The following is a 21,058-nucleotide window of genomic DNA, read 5'->3' as shown; positions in this document are numbered from 1 at the left end:
CCCAGGCATTGTAGGGAGGTCATACAGGCATGTGGAGGCCACACACACTACTGAGCATCATTTCCTTGTTTTGAGGCATTTCCACCAAGTTGGATTAGCCTGTAATTTGATTTTCCATGTTGATTTTGAGTATCATTCCAAATTCAGACCTCCATGGGATATTGATTTTGATTTACATTGATCATTTTTATGTTTTATTGTTTTCAATGCATTCCAGTATGTACTGAATCAGGATTTCCAACTAGAATATCTAGAATGTGGCATTTTAGTGTTCTCTATATTTTTTGAGCAGTGTATATATGCTATGACAATGGATGAGCAGATGTTCAGGTTCCTCACACAAACCTTCAATCTGAACCACTGTCCTCCTTGTGAGTGCCCTGTATTTTTAACCAGCCTGTTGCTCAGCTGTCATTGCCTCCAGGCTAAATATAGAAATATAAGAAACCAGAGCCACAGACCACACTGGCCAGAAATGTCGCCTTTCAAATGTCAGGGTAAATATCATCAAACTTCTTAAATTAGCAAAGCACCCGAACAGTTTAAAATGTCTACATGAGAGAAATTTTATCATTGCCCTACTGCGTAATATAGGTGCATCTCACAAAATTAGAATATCATCAAAAAGTTAATTTATTTCAATTCTTCAATACAAAAAGTGAAAGTCATATATTATATAGTCATTACATACAGAGTGATTGTGGAAACTTCACACTAGATCTTAAGCAGCTTGGATTGAGGCCTCTCCACTCTTCCTCCAGACTCTGGGACCTTGATTTCCAAGGTCTAGTGTGAAGTTTCCACAATCAGTGATGGTTCGGGGACCATGTCATCTGCTGGTGTAGGTCCACTGTGTTTTCTCAAGACCAAAGTCAGCGCAGCCGTCTACCAGGAAATTTTAGAGCACTTCATGCTTCCCTCTGCAGACAAGCGTTTTAGAGATAGAAATTTCATTCTCCAGCAGGACTTGGCACCTGTCCACACTGCCAAAAGTACCCATGCGTGGTTTAAAAACAACAGTATCACTGTGCGTGATGGCCAGCAAACTCGCCTGACCTTAACCCCATAGATTGGAGTATTGTCAAGAGGAAGATGAGAGACACCAGACCCAACAATGCAGACGAGCTGAAGGCTGGTATCAAAGCAACCTGGGCTTCCATAACACCTCAGCAGTGCCACAGGCTGATCGCCTCCATGCCACGCCGCATTGATGCAGTAACTGATGCAAAAGGAGCCCCAACCAAGTATTGAGTATATTAACTGAACATACATTTCAGTAGGCCAATATTTCGGATGTTAAAATCATTTTTCAAGCTGGTGTTATAAAGTATTCCAATTTACTGAGATAATGACTTTTGGGTTGTCATTGGCTGTAAGCCATAATCATCAACATTAACAGAAATAAATATGTGAAATAGATCACTCTGTTTGTAATGATACTATATAATATATGAGTTTCACTTTTTGTATTGAAGAACTAAAATAAATTAACTTTTTGATGATATTCTAATTTTGTAAGATGCACCTGTATTCCCAAGAGCGAAAAGTTTTGACTGTTTATTTGCAACAGAAAAAGAACAGCTACTTGTTATGGATTTATACAGCAGTCATACACTTAAGGGTGCTTTCACGCTGCATTCTTCTCCACGTTCAGTGGTCCCTTCAGGGCTTATATCTGAACTCCCCGCAAAACAGGATTCGGACATATGTGCTGATGGGCCATCGACTAAAATGGTGCCAAAAGAGTCACTTTGTTCTCTGACATGCATCATTTTCCGGAGTAAATGCCTTCTGGAGGCAGATACTCAAACGCAGTCTACTATGTCTGGGTGTTCCCCTCCAGTAGGCACACAGCCAAAAATAATGCATGACAGAGCACACAGCGACTCTAACTGAACCAATAAAGTCAATGGACCCAATGGATACATTCATAACCCATTTGCGGGGGGGTTCAGACATAAGTCCTGACGCGACCACTGAACGTGGAGAAGAACGCAGCGTGAAGGCACCCTTAGGCTACGTTCCCACGATGGCTATTTGGTGAGTTTTTGATGTTGAAGATTTTCTGTACCTGTTAAGTTCTCTTTAACATAGGCTGTAGATTTTTCCATAGTTATTTTTATAGAAAAGGTTATGTTGACTGTTCAAGCCTTGCCAGAAAAGCTCATTAGACCTAGTTACAGTTAAATACTGGGATCTGGGGACATCTTTCTAAGGTCGGGGTCACACTTGCGAGTGCAATGCAAGAAACTTGCACGAGTCTCTCGCATCAATTCCCGGCACTGCCGCCGGCACTCAAAACCAGAGCGTTCAGCTACATAAAAATACAAGCAGCCGCACACTCGTTCAGCTACATAGAAATACAAGCAGCCGCACAATCGTTCAGCTACATAGAAATACAAGCAGCCGCACAATCGTTCAGCTACATAGAAATACAAGCAGCCGCACACTACGGTGCTGAGTGCTGGCGGCAGTGTCGGGTATTGATGCGAGAGACTCGTGCAAGTTTCTTGCATTACACTCGCATGTGTGACCCCGGCCTAAGGCTTAGTAAGTATTCTCCTTCCAGAGAAAAGGAGTACAAGGAATGGGCAAAAATATCAGTCTCTAGATGTGTAATGCTGGTGGGGACATACCCCAAAAGACTTGCAGCAGTAATTGAGCAAAAGGTGGTTCTACAAAGTATAGACTCAGGGGGGGGGGGGGGGGGGGTGAATAGAAACGCACATCACAACTTTCAGAATTATATTTTTAAAATATTTAGAAAACTACATATTGTTTCCTTTACGCTTCACAAATACTTTCTACCTTGTGTTGGTTTATCACACAAAATCCCAATAAAATGCATTTAAGGGGAACCTGTCACCCCCCTTCTCCCCCCTGGCGTTTTTAACTAAAAGAGCCACCTTGTGCAGCACTAATGCTGCATTCTGTCAAGGTGGCTCTTCTATTTGGGGTCCTTTCCAACGCTGAACTATTCATTTTTTTTAATTAGCCCACCATAACTGTAGTCTGTCCGGGGGGCATGTCTTTTTCCCCCGGACACAAACGCCTCCCAGCTATCCCTCAGCCCCTCCGTGCGTCGGGCCCGCCTCCTCCGCCTTCATTAATGTCCCCGGCGCCTGCGCTGTATGTTCCTTTTTCGGGGATGCGCAGTTTGCGCTGCCCTTCGACTCCCATCACATGGTGGGAACTTACAGCGCAGGCGTCGGGGACGTTAATGAAGGCAGAGGAGGTGGCCCCCGGTTGGCCCCACTGCCCTGGTGGGCGACTCAACTCCTTTTAAGGAAATGCTTATTTTGGGGAAGTTTTTGCAATAAGTTTTATTTTCCTGAAACAAAACATTTTTTGTCAGAAATCTGGAACATTTGTTTGTTTTTCTTGAATCATTGTTTGCATGCTTTTTAACTGACAATGCTGAGTTTGGAGCAAATTCCATCAGGATAAGTTTCAGAAAACTGACATGCACTTTTTTTTTCTCCCCAAACAGGTGTTAATCAAAACTCTAAAAACTCCTAATATGAACAAAGCAAAAAATTACGGAAGCATGTTTATTTATTTTTTTTATCATAGATCAAAATTATTCATACAAGTTTATGGGTCTGCGAAATTTACTATTCGCACACAGATGGCATCAGTGTACAATCCGTGTAGTGTCTGTGATTAAGGCTACGTTCACATTAGCGTTGCGCCGCCGTGCATCGGCGACGCAACGCGCGACGCACGCTAAAACGCACGCAAACACGCGCAAAAACGCGCGCGTTTTGCGACGCGTGCGTCGTTTTCCGACGAAAATCGGACGCACAGAAAATGCTACATGTAGCGTTTCCTTGCGTCCGACGCTAGCGTCGGAAACGACGCACGTGGCGAAAAACGCCACCAAAACGACGCACGCGTCCCCTATGTTAAACATAGGGGCGTGTCGCCGCTGCGTCGCCGCTGCGTCGCCGGCGCAACAGCGACGCACATTGGCGGAACGCCAATGTGAACGTAGCCTAACATTGCCATGGACAGGAGAAGGCTTGCAGCTTTTTTTTATTATTACTGATGAAAAATCACTTATGACGCACTGATGGTAAAAACTGACACTGATCAAACTATTATCTAAAATCGGTGATGAATAATGATTGATCTTTTTAAAAGGGAATCTGTTGCCAAGTTTTTGATACCTCATCTGAGAGCACCATAATGTAAGGGTTGAGACCCTGATTCCAGTGATGTGTCACTTACTGAATTGTTTTCTGTACTTTTGATAAAATTCCTGTTTTCTCTGCTGCAGATCTAGCAGTTCTCTGAATGCTGAGCTGTGTATATCCCTGCCCACACCACTGATTGGCAGCTCTGTGTACACAAATAGATATAACGCTGCCAGGTTATTGATGAGGACGGGGTTATACAGAGCTCATGAATATGCTTGCTGACAGGCAGCCATTACTGATAATCTTTTGCTGATAAAACAGTGATTTTATCAAAACTACATCCAAAAGCCCAGTCAGGGCCTCTGTCTCCACATTGTCCTGATCTCAGATTGATTGGCAAAAACCTGCTGACAGATTCCCTTTAAGTACAAGGAAAATCATAGACGTCTGAATGAGGCCTAGTTTTTCTGGTACTAGTATGATCGCCCATGATATTTTATTAAATAAGTCAGGGGGACTAGATTAATGCCCATAAATCTGTCTGACATCTCCATGCAATTAATACGTAGATCACAGATTTCAAAGAAGTTTGCATTTTTCCCAGCCACAAAGTAATGCACAAACATGGAGGACCATTCCGTGAGTTCAGTCTGCCCACTACATACATGAATGCTGGGTACGTGGATGCCAGTTCCATCCATAAGTAACACAAAAAGCAACCATTTATGATGAATTAAAAAAAAAAATGATATCCAAATAATGTAACACACACTACACAGATATGTAAAATCCTGCAGTCAGAGAACATGTGCAGCAATAGCACTGCTCCAAGACACCTTGTAAAGGAGATTAGCTACTTAGGAGGAGAAAGTGGGTCATTCCTACCGGATAATGTCACAATGCTGCTATTCAAATACATACTGATAAGTGTCAGGAAGCCTTTATCCCTAAAACCACAGGCAGTGCTGTATGTGTAAAGCTGTATATTTTATACACACTGCAATCCAAAAGTGTGCTGCAGTTACCTGGGATTAATCACAATAAACTAAAGTGTTGGGATAATGAAGTTATGCAGCCAGGGTTTAGCTAACGGGGGTTCAGAGACAGCAATCACGGTGATGAGCGAACATGATCGTATAAGGTGTTATCTGAGCATGCTCGGTGCTAACCGAGTGTCTTCGGCGTGCTCGAAAAATATGGTCAAGTCCCCGCGGCTGTTCTACAGGTGCAACACATGCAGGGATTGTCTGTTTGTTAGGCAATCCCTGCATGTGTTACGGCTGTCGAACAGCCGCAGGGATTCAAAGATATTATTCGAGCACACCGACGTCAGTCAGTCAGCACCCGAGCATGCTCAGATAACACCTTATCCCAGCACGTTTGCTCATCACTAATTCACATTCTGAGTGGAGCCAAGGGCCCTTCTTCTTCATGACCTGCACCACTAATATAAAGAGGTTCTGTTACACATTTTGCTTTAGCCACCAAAAGCTTCAAACTACACCTAAGTGTGCAACCTTAAAGTGAACATGCCATGTCCAAAAATGCTATTTAACCAAAAGATATAGTGGTAATATGCAGGTAAATAGTGTTTAAATCCTATGTAGCTGGCTTCCTGGAACAGCAACTACAGGGAGAAAATGAAGTTTTATTCTCCCTGCAACCGCTCGCTTCTAGTCATGGGGCGGTGCAGGGAGCTGTCACCGCTCGTAGTAAGAGGAAAGTGGGCCCAGCAAGGATACATGAGAGCGGGGGCTACACAACCTTACATGTAATCATTGGCAGGAAAAAGAGAGGGAAAAGCGAGCAAGGAGAAAAGGTGTGCACACCCATTATTTAATCAAATATCAATTTTATTCAAAACAGCACCAGAAATTACAACACAGACAGAAATAAATTGCATTAAAACAATTAAAAGGGATTTAAAAGCTGGAGGGGGTGGGAAATGATAATCCTATAAATTCCCCTGCCTCACGTAATTACCCAATAGTTATTGGGAACAATAGGGATATGAAAGATACACACACGAGTGCTAACATGAGATGATACATACCAGGGTGACAGTAATAACCCGAAAGGGCCCCAGTCCCCACGCGTTTCGCTGCCTACTGGCAGCTTCATCAGGGGTCTCTGCCCATTAAGGGGCCAATTTAAATAGAAGCCGCAATGGAGGTTAGAAACAGGCACACCGAATATGAGGGTATGTGCACACGCTGCGGAATGGTGTGTGGATTTTTTCACACTGATTTTGGTCAATCCGCAGGTAAACTGCAATGCGGAATTACCACGGATTTACCGCGTTTTTTTCACGGTTTTTGTGTGGATTCCACCTGCGGTTTTACACCTGCGGATTTCCATTATGGAGCAGATGTAAAACCGCTGCGGAATCAACTCAAAGAATTGACATGCTGCGGAATATAAACCGCTGCGTTTCCACGCTGTTTTTTTCCGCAGCATGTGCACTGTGGATTTTGTTTTCCATAGGTTTACATGGTACTGTAAACTCATGGAAAACTGCTGCAGATCCGCAGCGTCAAATCCGCTGCGGATCCGCAGCAAAACCCGCGGCGTGTGCACATAGCCTGATAAGCCAGTTCCGTTTGACCTGTCCCGCATGCGTCAGACTGGAAGTGACGTGTGCGTCTCACCATTGTGTTCCATATGGGTTCAGATAGACCGGAAGTGAGGCATACGTTCCAGGTGACGCAAAGATTTCATTCCACAAGACTAACTAATTGAAAGAAATGCTCGGTTCAATCGACGTGAGCTGGAAAAATGAGGAAATGAGCAAGTATAAAAGGTAAACATTATGCGCAAAAGGTCTCCTCTGTTAATCAAAGAGGTGAGAGGTCATATAGTAAGTCAGTCAGTAAAATCGGCAAACCAGTTAAGTTTAGTCAACCAGGATTTAAAAAGGACGGGGAATTTATTTTATAAAGACCTATGTGCACAAAAAAGTATATATACAAATGTACTAAAAAGGTCATGATCAAGTGGTTCCAAAACAAAGACGGACATAAACAGAACAGACAATTACACAGACATAAATATTGTGAAAAAAGTGCAAAGTGCTGAAAAAGTGCAAAGAAAAATCGTATAGACATCACATATGACTTGCATCAAAGTGTACAAAAAACATATAGCTGGGAACTGTCACTGCACAGTGTAATGCTGTAACCACTCCCATACACTTTGATTGACAGCCTGCTCTTTAGACCAGTCTCACACGTCCAGATAATTCCGGTACCGGAAAAATCAGTACCGGAATTGTCCGTGTGCTTACCGTGAACATCAGTGTGGCACACGTGCGGCAGCCGTGTGCCGCCCGTGTGCCAACTGGGTACCACACGGACCGTGCAGGAGACAGCGCTACAAGTAAGCGCTGTCCCCTGCATCTGGTGCTGAAGCCGCCATTCATATCTTCTTTCCAGCAGCGTTCGCTGGAGAGAAGATATGAAAAATATTTTTTTTTTTTTTCGGGTTTAAAATAAAGATCCCTTTCCCCACCCCCCTCCCACCCCCTCTTCGCCCGGCCGCTGTTACTAAAATACTCACCCGGCTCCCTCGAAGCATCCTCTCCGCGCCGCACCTTCTCCTGTATGAGCGGTCACGTGGTGCCGCCCATTACAGTCATGAATATGCGGCTCCACCCCTATGGGAGGTGGAGCCGCATATTCATGACTGTAATCGGCAGCACCACGTGACCGCTCATACAGGAGAAGCTGGGGCTGAGAGGACGCTGCGAGGGAGCCGGGTGAGTATTTTATTAACAGCGGGCGGGCGCACAGGGGGTGGGAGGGGAGAGGGGACAGGGATCTTTATTTTAAACACGAAAAAGAAAAAAAAAGGATATTTCATATCTTCTCTCCAGCGAACGCTGCTGGAAAGAAGATATGAATGGCGGCTTCAGGACCACGCTGGGGGGACAGCGCTTACTGTAGCGCTGTCTCCTGCACGGCACACAGACTGCACACAGACAGCGTCCGTGTGCGGTACGTGTTTTACACGGAACCATTGACTTTAATGGGTCCGTGTAATCCGTGCGCTCCCACGAACACTGACATGTCTCCGTGTTTTGCACACGGACACACGGTCCGTGAAAACACGTTGACATGTGCAGAGACACATTGATTTCAATGTGTCTATGTGAGTCAGCATCTCCGGTACGTGAGGAAACTGTCACCTCACGTACCGGAGCCACTGATGTGTGAAACCGGCCTTAGTGTGTGAGCATACGTGTTTGTGTTCAGAGCTGGCTGTCAATCAATGCGCCATAGAGTGATTACAGCACGCTCACCGTGTAGTGAGTGGTAACTGACAACTCCCTTCACCGCCCCAATGACAGGAAGAAGGAGGCTGCAGGGAGAACAAAACGTAATTTTCTCCCTGCAGTCGCTGTTCCAGTATGCCGACTATATGGGATTGAAACGCTATTTTTGGAGTTTCTCTATAAGGGACTCTGTCTGCACAGAAGGACTGTTCAGACCAAGTAGGGGCACTCGGTGAACCCTTATCAGGGCCAATCATTTATATACACCTATAGAACAAGAGAAGCGTGGAGATAGATCGAAAACAAGTAGGTGGAAGGTGCACTTAAATGTTTGGCCACACCATGATGCACCCAGCACCTGTACTTGGTCTGAACAGTTATTCTGTGCGGAGAGAGTCCGTAAAGTCTGTAAAGATCTTCAAACATGATCTATTTTTTGCACTTTGCCTCTTTGCATTTCAGCTACATTTTTTTTGTTTTTCATGTGGTTGTATGAACCCTTGATTTATGCATGAAAAATTATACTATTTGTCTGAACTGTTCAGGGCTAACTACAGAATACTATGTAATTTATATAATGGCTTTTTTCTACTAATAATTTTTCTAATAATGGAGACAAAAAAGATTTTTAATATTTTTCTTCACACTAAATAACCCCTTCATGTTACTAAGATTTTGTGGATAACAAATATATGAAGACTTTTTTTTTTAAGGAAGGGTTGGCTTTTTTATATTTTATAAATATTTGTATTTATAAAATTCTAAAATATATTCATAATATGTCCACCCAGAGGACATAAAAGATCTCTAGGGGACATTTTTTTTTCTTTATTGCTACGTTTTTTTACTGTATTTGGGGTATCCAAAGGAACCCATGGTGTAGGACAAACAGCCCCCTATAGTGATCAAAGACTGCTAAATCCTATTCTATCCCTAGCATACAGCTGGCAATCACATGATCAAGACTCGGGACCTCCACCAACCATCGTCAAAAGACATGGGACAATCAGAAAAGGGTTAAAGATCACATGCCAGCGGAAACCAAGGAATAGGAGATTTTGTTACAATGCAGAAATATATGAAGGGACAGAACCGAAATATTTCTAATGATCCTTTTACATCTAGGCCTGTAACGGGGGGCATCCTATACATCTAGAGGACAGAAGAGAGATTATGTACTAGATTCTGTGATGGGACATTGATCTTGGGAACTAAGCTGATTGTTGTATGTGGGGTCGAGAAGGAATTTTCCCTCTAATATGGAGCTATTAGCATCTTCCGCATGGGGTGTATGTCTTCGTTTGGATCAGCATGTTAGAGTTTAGGGTAACTCAATGGACTTGGGTCTTCTTTCAATCTTAATACCATGAAACTATTGAACTGAACATGCGACAGATACCCCAATATTGTCTTTGTCTATCATGACATGCACCTTATTTATTTTGTGTTATTGAGCCTTCTTCTACAAGGGAATATGACTTAATGTAGGACACCGACTATCTACAGAATGCACGAAAATGTTCATAAACTGGCAAGCCAAATAAAAACAGATTTGATCTTGCCCAATAGAAAATAATCTATATATATAAAGCTGAGTGTATGTATGTGTGTGTATGCATCGAGCCACGGAGAAAAGCTGTGCTGCAGTAAAATGCTGCGTAAAAAGAAGGAGCATGAGGTGCAGGAAGAATAAGGCCCCTTAACTGCCGCCGTTAAAAGTCGCAGGGGTTAATATTGTGTTCAAAAAATACTTTTGTTTAATTCTCACGGTCAACTTTACGGGGCCTGTTCAAGAGTTGGAACGGTCAAAAATCTGTTCATCTTTGCACCGGAAGGAAAACCAAAAATTTTGTTTATCTAAAGGCTTTTGAATGAGTTGAAAATAAAATACTATCAATACTTGGGTAATCATTTAGTTAATTTGCGTTGCAAATCTGTAGTGTTGAATATATGATGTAAAATGTTTTTTTGTGCAATATAATCATTATAATTTGTTAGAACTAACCACAGTTAGTTACTATTCCCGGGCAACGCCGGGCTCTTCAGCTAGTAGCAAATAAAAGCCAATACAGAGGAAAAAAACGATCAAATGCGGATACAATACTGATGCATCCGTATTTTAGGCATTCCCCATGGACTTTAATGGGTGTATTCTATCAGTAAAATGGTTCAAACGCACATGAAAAAACATCCATGCGAATAACACCATATTTCTATAAGAATACACTGAATGAAATAAAGATGGCAAATAAGGTCATGTGGAAGAGATGTGAAAGGTACAGTATTGATGAATATGCCCCATTATGTGCAACCTTGTGAGCATTAGAGAAAAAATACTTTCCCTTATGAATAATATGCATATGATAATACCTAGCTGTTCAAATAACAAAAAATAATCTGCTTAAACGTATAATCTGGACTAAACCTGAGCTAAAATGTGGGAGAGTGGACTTTAGTGCAGCCCTAGGAGAGCATAATAATGTTGTCCAGCCTACCTGAGCCATCAGGAATGGATCTCACAAATGTTGGAAGCATCTTGACAATTGCTGTTGGGTTGGTGTCCCTCGAGAGACCGTTTTCCATCTCTTTTTTGAACCTGGACATAATGTCCAATAATGTCTCATCTGAAAGCCGCATTGCGTACAGGTACTTATCAATCTGTAGGAAGAAGAAATCATTACAAAAGTCTGCAAGGTTCAGAATCAGCCAGCACATACGATCACTAGCCATACAGTCGGCTAAAAACATGAAACTATTGTGTATGAAGGACATTACATTATATCCGCAGATTTGTTGCAAAATTAAAAGCCCCCATAGAGTTTCGGTAAAAATCCACCGAACCAACCATTTTTGGTGGAATCGTCTGACCATCAAATGCGTATGGGAGTCTCCCAAGTCTCTCATGACAGGGACAGAAGGATCTGGTAATCTGACAGCGACCCTATCACAGAAAACACAGGGACAATCGGTAGATATAGCCATCTTATATACATGGCTGGATAATGGTGAAATCTGCACAACAATCCAAACCTACATGTCACAAAAATGACAGAAATTTAATTTTTCAAGGTATGATCACAGCAAAAATTGTCTATGACATCTGAAGTTACCCTTAAGGGACGCAAATATCATAGATTACTGAGCAATCGGCCAACAGTTCTCTCCTGAGCCACTAAACCCCCTAAAATCGGTAGGTTCAGTCAACTTTTCTCTACTATGTATGGGACCCTTAAAGACTTCATTTATGACAAAGGTTCTGGAAAAAGGGGCCCCATCATTTTTTATATATTGTTTATAAACTTTGCCTCACAGCAACATTTTATATGTTCATGAGTGTAATTTATTTTTGCCCATATTTTAACCCCTTTACCCCTAAGGGTGGTTTGCATGTTAATGACCGGGCCAATTTTTACAATTCTGACCACTGTGCCTTTATGAGGTTATAACTCTGGAACACTTCAACGGATCCCAGTGATTCTGACATTGTTTTCTCGTGACATATTGTACTTCATGTTAGGCCGGTTCCACACGTCAGTGGCTCCGGTACGTGAGGTGACAGTTTCCTCACGTACCGGAGACACTGACTCACGTAGACACATTGAAATCAATGTGTCTCTGCACATGTCAGCGTGTTTTCACGGACCGTGTGTCCGTGTGCAAAACACGGAGACATGTCAGTGTTCGTGGGAGCGCACGGATTACACAGAACCATGAAAGTCAATGGGTCCGTGTAAAACACGTACCGTACACGGACGCTGTCCGTGTGCAGTCCGTGTGCTGTGCAGGAGACAGCGCTACAGTAAGCGCTGTCCCCCCAGCATGGTGCTGAAGCCGCCATTCATATCTTCTCTCCAGCAGCGTTCGCTGTACAGAAGATATGAAAAACCCCCCTCCCACCCCCTGTGCGCCCGGCCGCTGTTAATAAAATACCCGGCTCCCTCGCAGCATCCTCTCAGCGCCAGCTTCTCCTGTATGAGCGGTCATGTGGTGCCGCCGATTACAGTCATGAATATGCGGCTCCACCTCCCATAGGGGTGGAGCCGCATATTCATGACTGTAATGGGAAAAGAAGATATGAATGGCGGCTTCAGCACCAGATGAAGGGGACAGCGCTTATTTGTAGCGCTGTCTCCTGCACGGTCCGTGTGGTACCCAGTTGGCACACGGGCGGCACACGGCTGCCGCACGTGTGCCACACTGATGTTCACGGTAAGCACACGGACACGGATAATTCCGGTACCGATTTTTCCGGTACCGGAATTATCTGGACGTGTGAGACTGGCCTTAGTGGCAAAATCTCCTTGACAGTACTTGAGTTTATTTGTCAAAAAAATAGAAATTTGGCAAAAATTTTGAAAATTTCACAATTTTTCAACTTTGAATTTTCATGCCCTTAAATCATAGAGATTTGTCACACAAAATACTTTATAAGTAACATTTCCCACATGTCTACTTTACAAGAGCACAATTTTGGAACCAAAATTTTTTTTTGAAAGGGAATTATAAGGGTTAAATGTTGACCAGCAATTTCTCATTTTTACAACACCATTTTTTTTAGGCTAAGTGCACACGTTGCGGAATTTCCGCGGAAATTTCCACGGGAATTCCGCAACTCCTGCCGTGGGTATATCGCATGCGGAATTGGCATGCGTATTCCCTCTAAACACTAGCGTTTTACAAGCGTAATTCGCTTGCAGAATGCTAGCGTTTTACAAGCGATCTGTAGCATCACTTGGAAAACTGATTGACAGGTTGGTCACGCTTGTCAAACAGTGTTTGACAAGTGTGACCAACTTTTATTTTTTTGCATAGGCAGCATCAATAGTAAAAAGATCTAATGTTAAAAATAATAAAAAAATTAAAAAATAGATATTCTCACCTTCCGACGTCACCGGATCTCAGCGGTGCACCGCTGAGAGGCGGGAGGACTCCGGGGGCCATCTGAAGGTGAGTATATCACTATTTTTTATTTAAATTTTTTTTTCAACAATTATATGGTGCCCAGTCCATGGAGGAGAGTCTCCTCTCCTCCACTCTGGGTACTATCCACACATGATCCGCTTACTTCCCGCATGGTGGGCATAGCCCCATGCGGGAAGTAAGCGGATCACTGCAAATTAATGAACATGCTGTGCTTTTTTCTGGAAAGCGTTTCCGCTCAGGAAAAAAACACAGCATGTGCATACATAATGCGGATTGCATTCTTTTAAATAGGATGCTTCATGTGAGCTTTTTTTTTTTGCGTTTTTATCGCGAAAAAAACGCGAAAAATCTGCAATGTGTACACACAGCCTTAGGGTCCACATCACATTTGAAGTCACTTTGAGGTGTCTATATGATAGAAAATACCCAAATGTGACACCATTCTAAAAACTGCACCCCTCAAGGTGCTCAAAACCACAATCAAGAAGTTTATTAACTCTTTAGGTGTTTCACAGGAGTTTTTGGAATGTTTAAAAAAAATGAACATTTAACTTTTTTCACAAAAAATTTAATTTTGGACCCCAAAAGTTGTTGTACAATTTGTCCTGAGTACGCTGATACCCCATATGTGGGGGTAAACCACTGTTTGGGCGCATGGCAGAGCTCAGAAGGGAAGAAGCGCCATTTGACTTTTCACTGCAAAATTGGCTGGAATTGAGATGGGACACCATGTCTCGTTTGGTGAGCCCCTGATGTGCCTAAACAGTGGAAACCCGCCAAAAGTGTCCAAATTTTGGAAAGTAGACCCCCTAAGGAACTTATATAGATGTGTGGTGAGCACTTTGAACCCCAAGTGCTTCACAGAAGTTTATAATGTAGAACCGTGAAAATTAAAAAATCTTTTTTTTTACACAAAAATGATGTTTTAGCCCCCAGTTTTGTATTTTTCCAAGGGTATCTGGAGAAATTGGACCCCAAAAGTTGTTGTGCAATTTGTCCTGAGTACGCTGATACCCCATATGTGGGAGAAAACTACTGTTTGGGCACATGGCAGAGCTCGGAAGGGAAGAAATGGCGTTTTGGAATGCAGTCTTTGATGGAATGGTCTGCGGGCGTCACGTTGCGTTTGCAGAGCCCCTGATGTACCTAAACAGTAGAACCCCCCACAAATGACCCCATTTTGGAAACTAGACCCCCCAAGGACCTTTACTAGATGTGTGGTGATCACTTTGAACCCCCAAGTGTTTCAGTAAAGTTTATAATGCAGAGCCGTAAAAATAAAAAATCTTTTTTTTTTTTTTTCACAATTTTTTTTAGCCCCCAGTTTTGTATTTTCCCAAGGGTAACAGGAGAAATTGGACCCAATGTTGTACAATTTGTCCTGAGTACGCTGATACCCCATATGTGGGGGTAAACCACTGTTTGGGTGCACAGCAGAGCTCAGAAGGGAAGGAGCACCGTTTTACTTTTTCAACTCAGAATTGTATGGCTTGAGATCGGACTTTATGTTGCGTTTGGAGAGCCTAACCCTAACCCCAACACACCCCTAAGCCTAATCCCAACCCTAACCACACCCCTAACCCCAACACACCCTTAACCCTAATCTCAACCCTAACCATACCCCTAACCCTGATACACCCCCAACCCAACCATAAGCGTAATGCAAACCCTAACCCCAACTTTAGCCCCAACCCTAACTTTAGCCCCAACCCTAACTTTAGCCCCAAACCTAACCCTAACCCTAATGGAAAAATGGAAATAAATACATTTTTTTATTTTATTATTTTCCATAACTAAGGCAGTGATAATGGGGGGTTTGATTTACAATTGTAGCGAGTTTTTATAGCGGGTTTTTATGTTTGGCAGCTGTCACACACTAAAAGACGCTTTTTATTGCAAAAAATATTTTTTGCGTTACCACATTCTGAGAGCTATAATTTTTCTATATTTTGGTCCACAGAGTCATGTGAGGTCTTGTTTTTTGTGGGACGAGTTGACATTTTTATTGGTATAATTGTCGGGCACATGACATTTTTTGATCGCTTTTTATTCCGATTTTTGTTAGGCAGAATAAACAAAAACCAGCAATTCGTGAATTTCTTTTGGGGGGGGGGGGCATTTATACCGTTACGCGTTTGGTAAAATTGATAAAACAGCTTTACTCTTCCGGTCAGTACGATTACAGCGATACCTCATTTATATCTTTTTTATGTTTTGGTGCTTTTATACAATAAAAACTATTTTATAGAAAAAATAATTATTTTTGCATCGCTTTATTCTGAGGGCTATAACATTTTTATTTTTTAGCTGATGATGCTGTATGGCTGATCGTTCGTTGTGGGACAAGATGACGTTTTCGGCGGTACAATATTTATTTATATCCATCTTTTTGATCGCGTGTTATTCCACTTTTTGTTTGGCGGTATGATGATAAAGCATTGTTTTTTGCCTAGTTTTTTTTTTTTTACGGTGTTCACTGAAGGGGTTAACTAGTGGGACAGATTTATAGGTTGGGTCGTTACGGACACGGAAATACTAATTACCGTATGTGTGCTTTTATTGTTTTGTTTTTTTTTATTTACATAAAAAAATGAATTTATTGGAACAATATTTTTAATGTATTTATTTATTTATTTAGGTTTTTTTTTTTTTTTTTTTACTTTGTCCCAGTGTGGGACATCATGTTATAGTGTCAGATCGCTGATCTGACACTTTGCAATGCACTGTGTCAGATTAGCGATCTGACAGGCACTGCAGGAGGCTTGCCGGCGCCTGCTCTGAGCAGGCGCTTGCAAGCCACCTCCCTTCAGGACCCGGAAGGCCATCGTGGATCCGTGGCCTGCAAGAAGGAGGACGGAGGAGACGCTCGGAGCAACGCGATCGCATCACGCTGCTCCGTGGGTCTCAGGGAAGCACGCAGGGAGGCCCTTCCCTGCGCGATGCTTCCCTATGCCGCCGTAACGCTGCGATCATGTTTGATCGCAGTGTTCTGGGGGTTAATGTGCCAGGAGCGGTCCGTGACCACTCCTGGCACATAGTGCCGGATGTCAGCTGTGATAGGCAGCTGACACCCGGCCGCGCTCCCCCCATGAGCGCAGCTGATAGCGTTAGACGTACTATCCCTTTGGTGGTCATATGGGCCCATACCACCTCAACGAGATAGTACGTCTTATGTGAGAAAAGGGTTAAAGAGAATCTGTCATTAGATTCAGGCTGCCTGAACCACGGGCAGCATGAATTGCAATTGCAGCAAGCTATATTTATTCTTTGAAACTGGCTTCTCTACGCATCGCTCCATTTGATTAACGGGTCTCTCCCATATCTGTACATAAGGAGATACCCGTCAATCAACTCGAGTGGGGCAGGGAGATGCAAACCAGGAACGTCAATGGTTAAGTCTTCCCTACTGCCTCCGGACAACTTTTCAAACTATTTTTTTTCGTAAATGCAGTATTTCAAAGTAAATATAGCAATGGTGTGGTCGGGCTCTGGTTTCTGCTGCCCTTTTTTATTTAAATGTTAAAATCCCTCTAATTGGTGATATAACCACGGCTATAGTGTAATAGTAAAAGGAGCAAGACAAATCTCATATAACTGACTGTGCACAGAACGAGCAAGACACAGAAATTTTTTGTTTTTGATCCCGTGCTATATATCACCACCTCAACCCAAGCATTAGGGATAACACTATGTTCCCCTTAGATCCAGTATTTGTTTTTTTTTTAGTTTTTTTTTTTTTTTTAATGACTTGTCTAGTAAAGTTAGAATATAAAGTGAACTGATGGTGCTCTTGATCATAACATAAAAGAAAATAAAGTGAAATTAGTAAATATATTTTTTTTATCTTTAGAGAATATTGAGACATGTTGGGCTCTGATTCTCAATTTTGTGCCATTACTAAGACACAATTATTGTGATTTATTACAAGATATTTCAAAGATAACATAGGAATTTTCCAGGGACTAACATGCAAGATTGAACATGTCTGATAACTGGGAACCAGCATGTAATATACTGACACAGGCTAAAAAATGTTCAGCCGTGTCCTGTGGAGAAACTGCGCTGTATTCATACATGCCATGAACTTTTCTAGCCCCATACGGGCAGAATACTGACATGTTGTCCTTTTGTCTATTCATGTATATGTGGGGTCGCTATTCTGATTGAGCTGCTGATCTGTTCAGCTAATGGCTTTCAGAGATATGCTGTATGGTAACACTATGGCATTGGAGGTTTGATATCTGGGCTCATTTGTAAGGGAGAGTGTGCCAGGCATGCTCTGTGATTTGTGCAGAGATTCCTGTGCAGAGAGCGGGGAAGCTTAGCTATGTCTATCATTTACTGTCCTTGTTAAATCCACATCATTGGGTAGTGTGAAAACTAGAGAATGTCAAAATTATCTTAAATATAGATAATGAAATGGGAAATGAAAATATACTTCAAATCATGTCATATGTTCCTTACAGGTTGAAATAAAGCAGGAAGAGAGAAGAGGGGAGGAAGAGTGTTGTCCACCTTTGGGGACAATTATTATTTTATTTTTTTTTACTAAAAATGCATTAATTTGGCCAGAGGTGCACAACAATTTTTTGGTCCAAGGGCCACATTGCCATACTGAACCAATCCCAAGGGCCCGAAACATTTTTAAAGGATTAACTACATGAATACATCACCAGAACCACCATCAATACATTAATACATCATCAGAAGAAAGTTTTGAGTATTTGTGACACAAATATGGTAACTGCATGTAGAAAAGCATTTGCATATTTCCCATAAGGGATGGGGGCAGTGTTCTGGATCACTGCGTTGAGAAACACGTGATATTGTCTCCGCGGTGTTGGATGTTTTGATCTCCCCGAAGTCATTCATCCTTATGTCTATAGTACAAATAGGGTAACTGACTCATTACTATCATGTAATTACTCTTGCGAGAAATCGGTCTGACATTCAAAGCCCAAAGTATATGGAGGTGCTCAGCTAACCAGTCCCACATAGGGAAAAGGCAGTATGGTGTATCCAGTGACAGTTAGCAGCACTCACCAATGTCCATAAAAAGCCTTTCTTTGTTTCAAATCCTCCATAAAACCATCTCTGTGGCAGAGGGAGCGCTAAGAGGTGGAGGGCGGCAGTTGCAGCACAGCAAACGAGGGCCGTTTCGTACTGGAGTGTGCTGCAACGGGTCACGTTTTGAGAATTTGAGGAAGATTTGGAGAATTTACACAAAAAAAATTGTGTATATACAAGCTAACTTAAACTGAGTGTTTGGAGCAGAGACTCATCAAATCCTCTTCATCTCAGATCTCTAAATTTTGAGGATTTTTAAGCTTTAACATAGCTATGAATCATTTTATGGATTGCTACATGTGTAAAACATCACAACTACATTCAACACATAAGTGCGGTACCACAACCACCATCTGTACATGAATGTAGAGACAGAACCAGAAAAAATGCAAATACATTTGAATATAGGACGAGTGGGAACGGCTTTTTCAAGGTTCTGGGGACTGCAACAAACCCCTTGGCGGTCCACCTACAGCCACAAAGCCGTATGTGGTGCAGGCCCGATTAGGCCTACATACACCTTAGATTATAATCAGCCAAACTGGCCCACCAGCTATTAGGCCTCCTAACTCTCACCCAAGAAATGAGGACTTCATTATGCCCATTCAGATCACAGACATGCTTGGCCTCCATTCATGTACAGGTCCTTCTCAAAAAATTAGCATATAGTGTTAAATTTCATTATTTACCATAATGTAATGATTACAATTAAACTTTCATATATTATAGATTCATTATCCACCAACTGAAATTTGTCAGGTCTTTTATTGTTTTAATACTGATGATTTTGGCATACAACTCCTGATAACCCAAAAAACCTGTCTCAATAAATTAGCATATTTCACCCATCCAATCAAATAAAAGTGTTTTTTAATAACAAACAAAAAAACCAACAAATAATAATGTTCAGTTATGCACTCAATACTTGGTCGGGAATCCTTTGGCAGAAATGACTGCTTCAATGCGGCGTGGCATGGAGGCAATCAGCCTGTGACACTGCTGAGATGTTATGGAGGCCCAGGATGCTTCAATAGCGGCCTTAAGCTCATCCAGAGTGTTGGGTCTTGCATCTCTCAACTTTCTCTTCACAATATCCCACAGATTCTCTATGGGGTTCAGGTCAGGAGAGTTGGCAGGCCAATTGAGCACAGTAATACCATGGTCAGTAAACCATTTACCAGTGGTTTTGGCACTGTGAGCAGGTGCCAGGTCGTGCTGAAAAATGAAATCTTCATCTCCATAAAGCATTTCAGCCGATGGAAGCATGAAGTGCTCCAAAATCTCCTGATAGCTAGCTGCATTGACCCTGCCCTTGATGAAACACAGTGGACCAACACCAGCAGCTGACATGGCACCCCACACCATCACTGACTGTCGGTACTTGACACTGGACTTCAGGCATTTTGGCATTTCCTTCTCCCCAGTCTTCCTCCAGACTCTGGCACCTTGATTTCCGAATGACATGCAAAATTTGCTTTCATCAGAAAAAAGTACTTGGGACCACTTAGCAACAGTCCAGTGCTGCTTCTCTGTAGCTCAAAAGTGGCTTTACCTGGGGAATGCGGCACCTGTAGCCCATTTCCTGCACACGCCTGTGCACGGTGGCTCTGGATGTTTCCACACCAGACTCAGTCCACTGCTTCCTCAGGTTCCCCAAGGTCTGGAATCGGTCCTTCTCCACAATCTTCCTCAGGGTCCGGTCTCCTCTTCTCGTTGTACAGCGTTTTCTGCCACATTGTTTCCTTCCAACAGACTTACCATTGAGGTGCCTTGATACAGCACTCTGGGAACAGCCTATTTGTTGAGAAATTTCTTTCTGGGTCTTACCCTCTTGCTTGAGGGTGTCAATGATGGCCTTCTTGACATCTGTCAGGTCGCTAGTCTTACCCATGATGGGGGTTTTGAGTAATGAACCAGGCAGGGAGTTTATAAAAGCCTCAGGTATCTTTTGCATGTGGTTAGAGTTAATTAGTTGATTCAGAAGATTAGGGTAATAGGTCGTTTAGAGAACCTTTTCTTGATATGCTAATTTATTGAGACAGGTTTTTTGGGTTATCAGGAGTTGTATGCCAAAATCATCAGTATTAAAACAATAAAAGACCTGACAAATTTCAGTTGGTGGATAATGAATCTATAATATATGAAAGTTTAATTGTAATCATTACATTATGGTAAATAATGAAATTTAACACTATATGCTAATTTTTTGAGAAGGACCTGTATATAGGGGAGTCAGGAAAGGGTAGCTGCCTGTCAAACAAACTTCAGACAACCACTGTCTACATTGTTGGGAAGTCAAAAATATTAGATTTTATCTTCAATTGTGAGAATGTGAGGTTTGTGAGATTGTTCTACCTGTCTTAGCACTGTGAAAAAGGGAAACATTACCAAATTTTAAAGTTATTCAGTGTATGACTGGAACTTGCAAGTATGACTGGAAGCTTTTGGGCCTCAATGCCTACCATGTGCTGTTTGTAATACTAGTGTCTTATAATGGAGCATAGGGACATTTGAGCCTACTTAGGCACCAAGGCAGAATGCAGCTGAAATCTCTACGCTCCCCCATATGCTGTATCACTGCACTGTGTTCTTAAAGGGAATCTATCAGCAGGGTTTTGCTATTTAATCTGAGAGCAGCTTAATATAGGGCACAAGAGCC

The 21,058-nt window shown here is 42.4% G+C and overlaps 1 protein-coding gene across 1 annotated transcript in view; it reads right to left on the bottom strand.

Annotated features, from left to right (window-relative positions):
• The window catches only part of LOC138665696 (hexokinase-1), a 118,837-nt gene that overhangs the window by 84,182 nt on the left and 13,597 nt on the right, over nucleotides 1–21,058 (bottom strand). Inside the window, exon 2 of the mRNA XM_069753412.1 lies at nucleotides 10,905–11,067. Coding sequence (XP_069609513.1) covers nucleotides 10,905–11,067 — 163 coding nt within the window. The remainder of the gene's footprint in view (nucleotides 1–10,904; nucleotides 11,068–21,058) is intronic.

Source organism: Ranitomeya imitator, chromosome 2, assembly GCF_032444005.1.
Source record: "Ranitomeya imitator isolate aRanImi1 chromosome 2, aRanImi1.pri, whole genome shotgun sequence".
Classification (NCBI taxonomy): Eukaryota; Metazoa; Chordata; class Amphibia; order Anura; family Dendrobatidae; genus Ranitomeya; species Ranitomeya imitator.
This window is presented reverse-complemented; position numbering and strand designations above follow the sequence as displayed.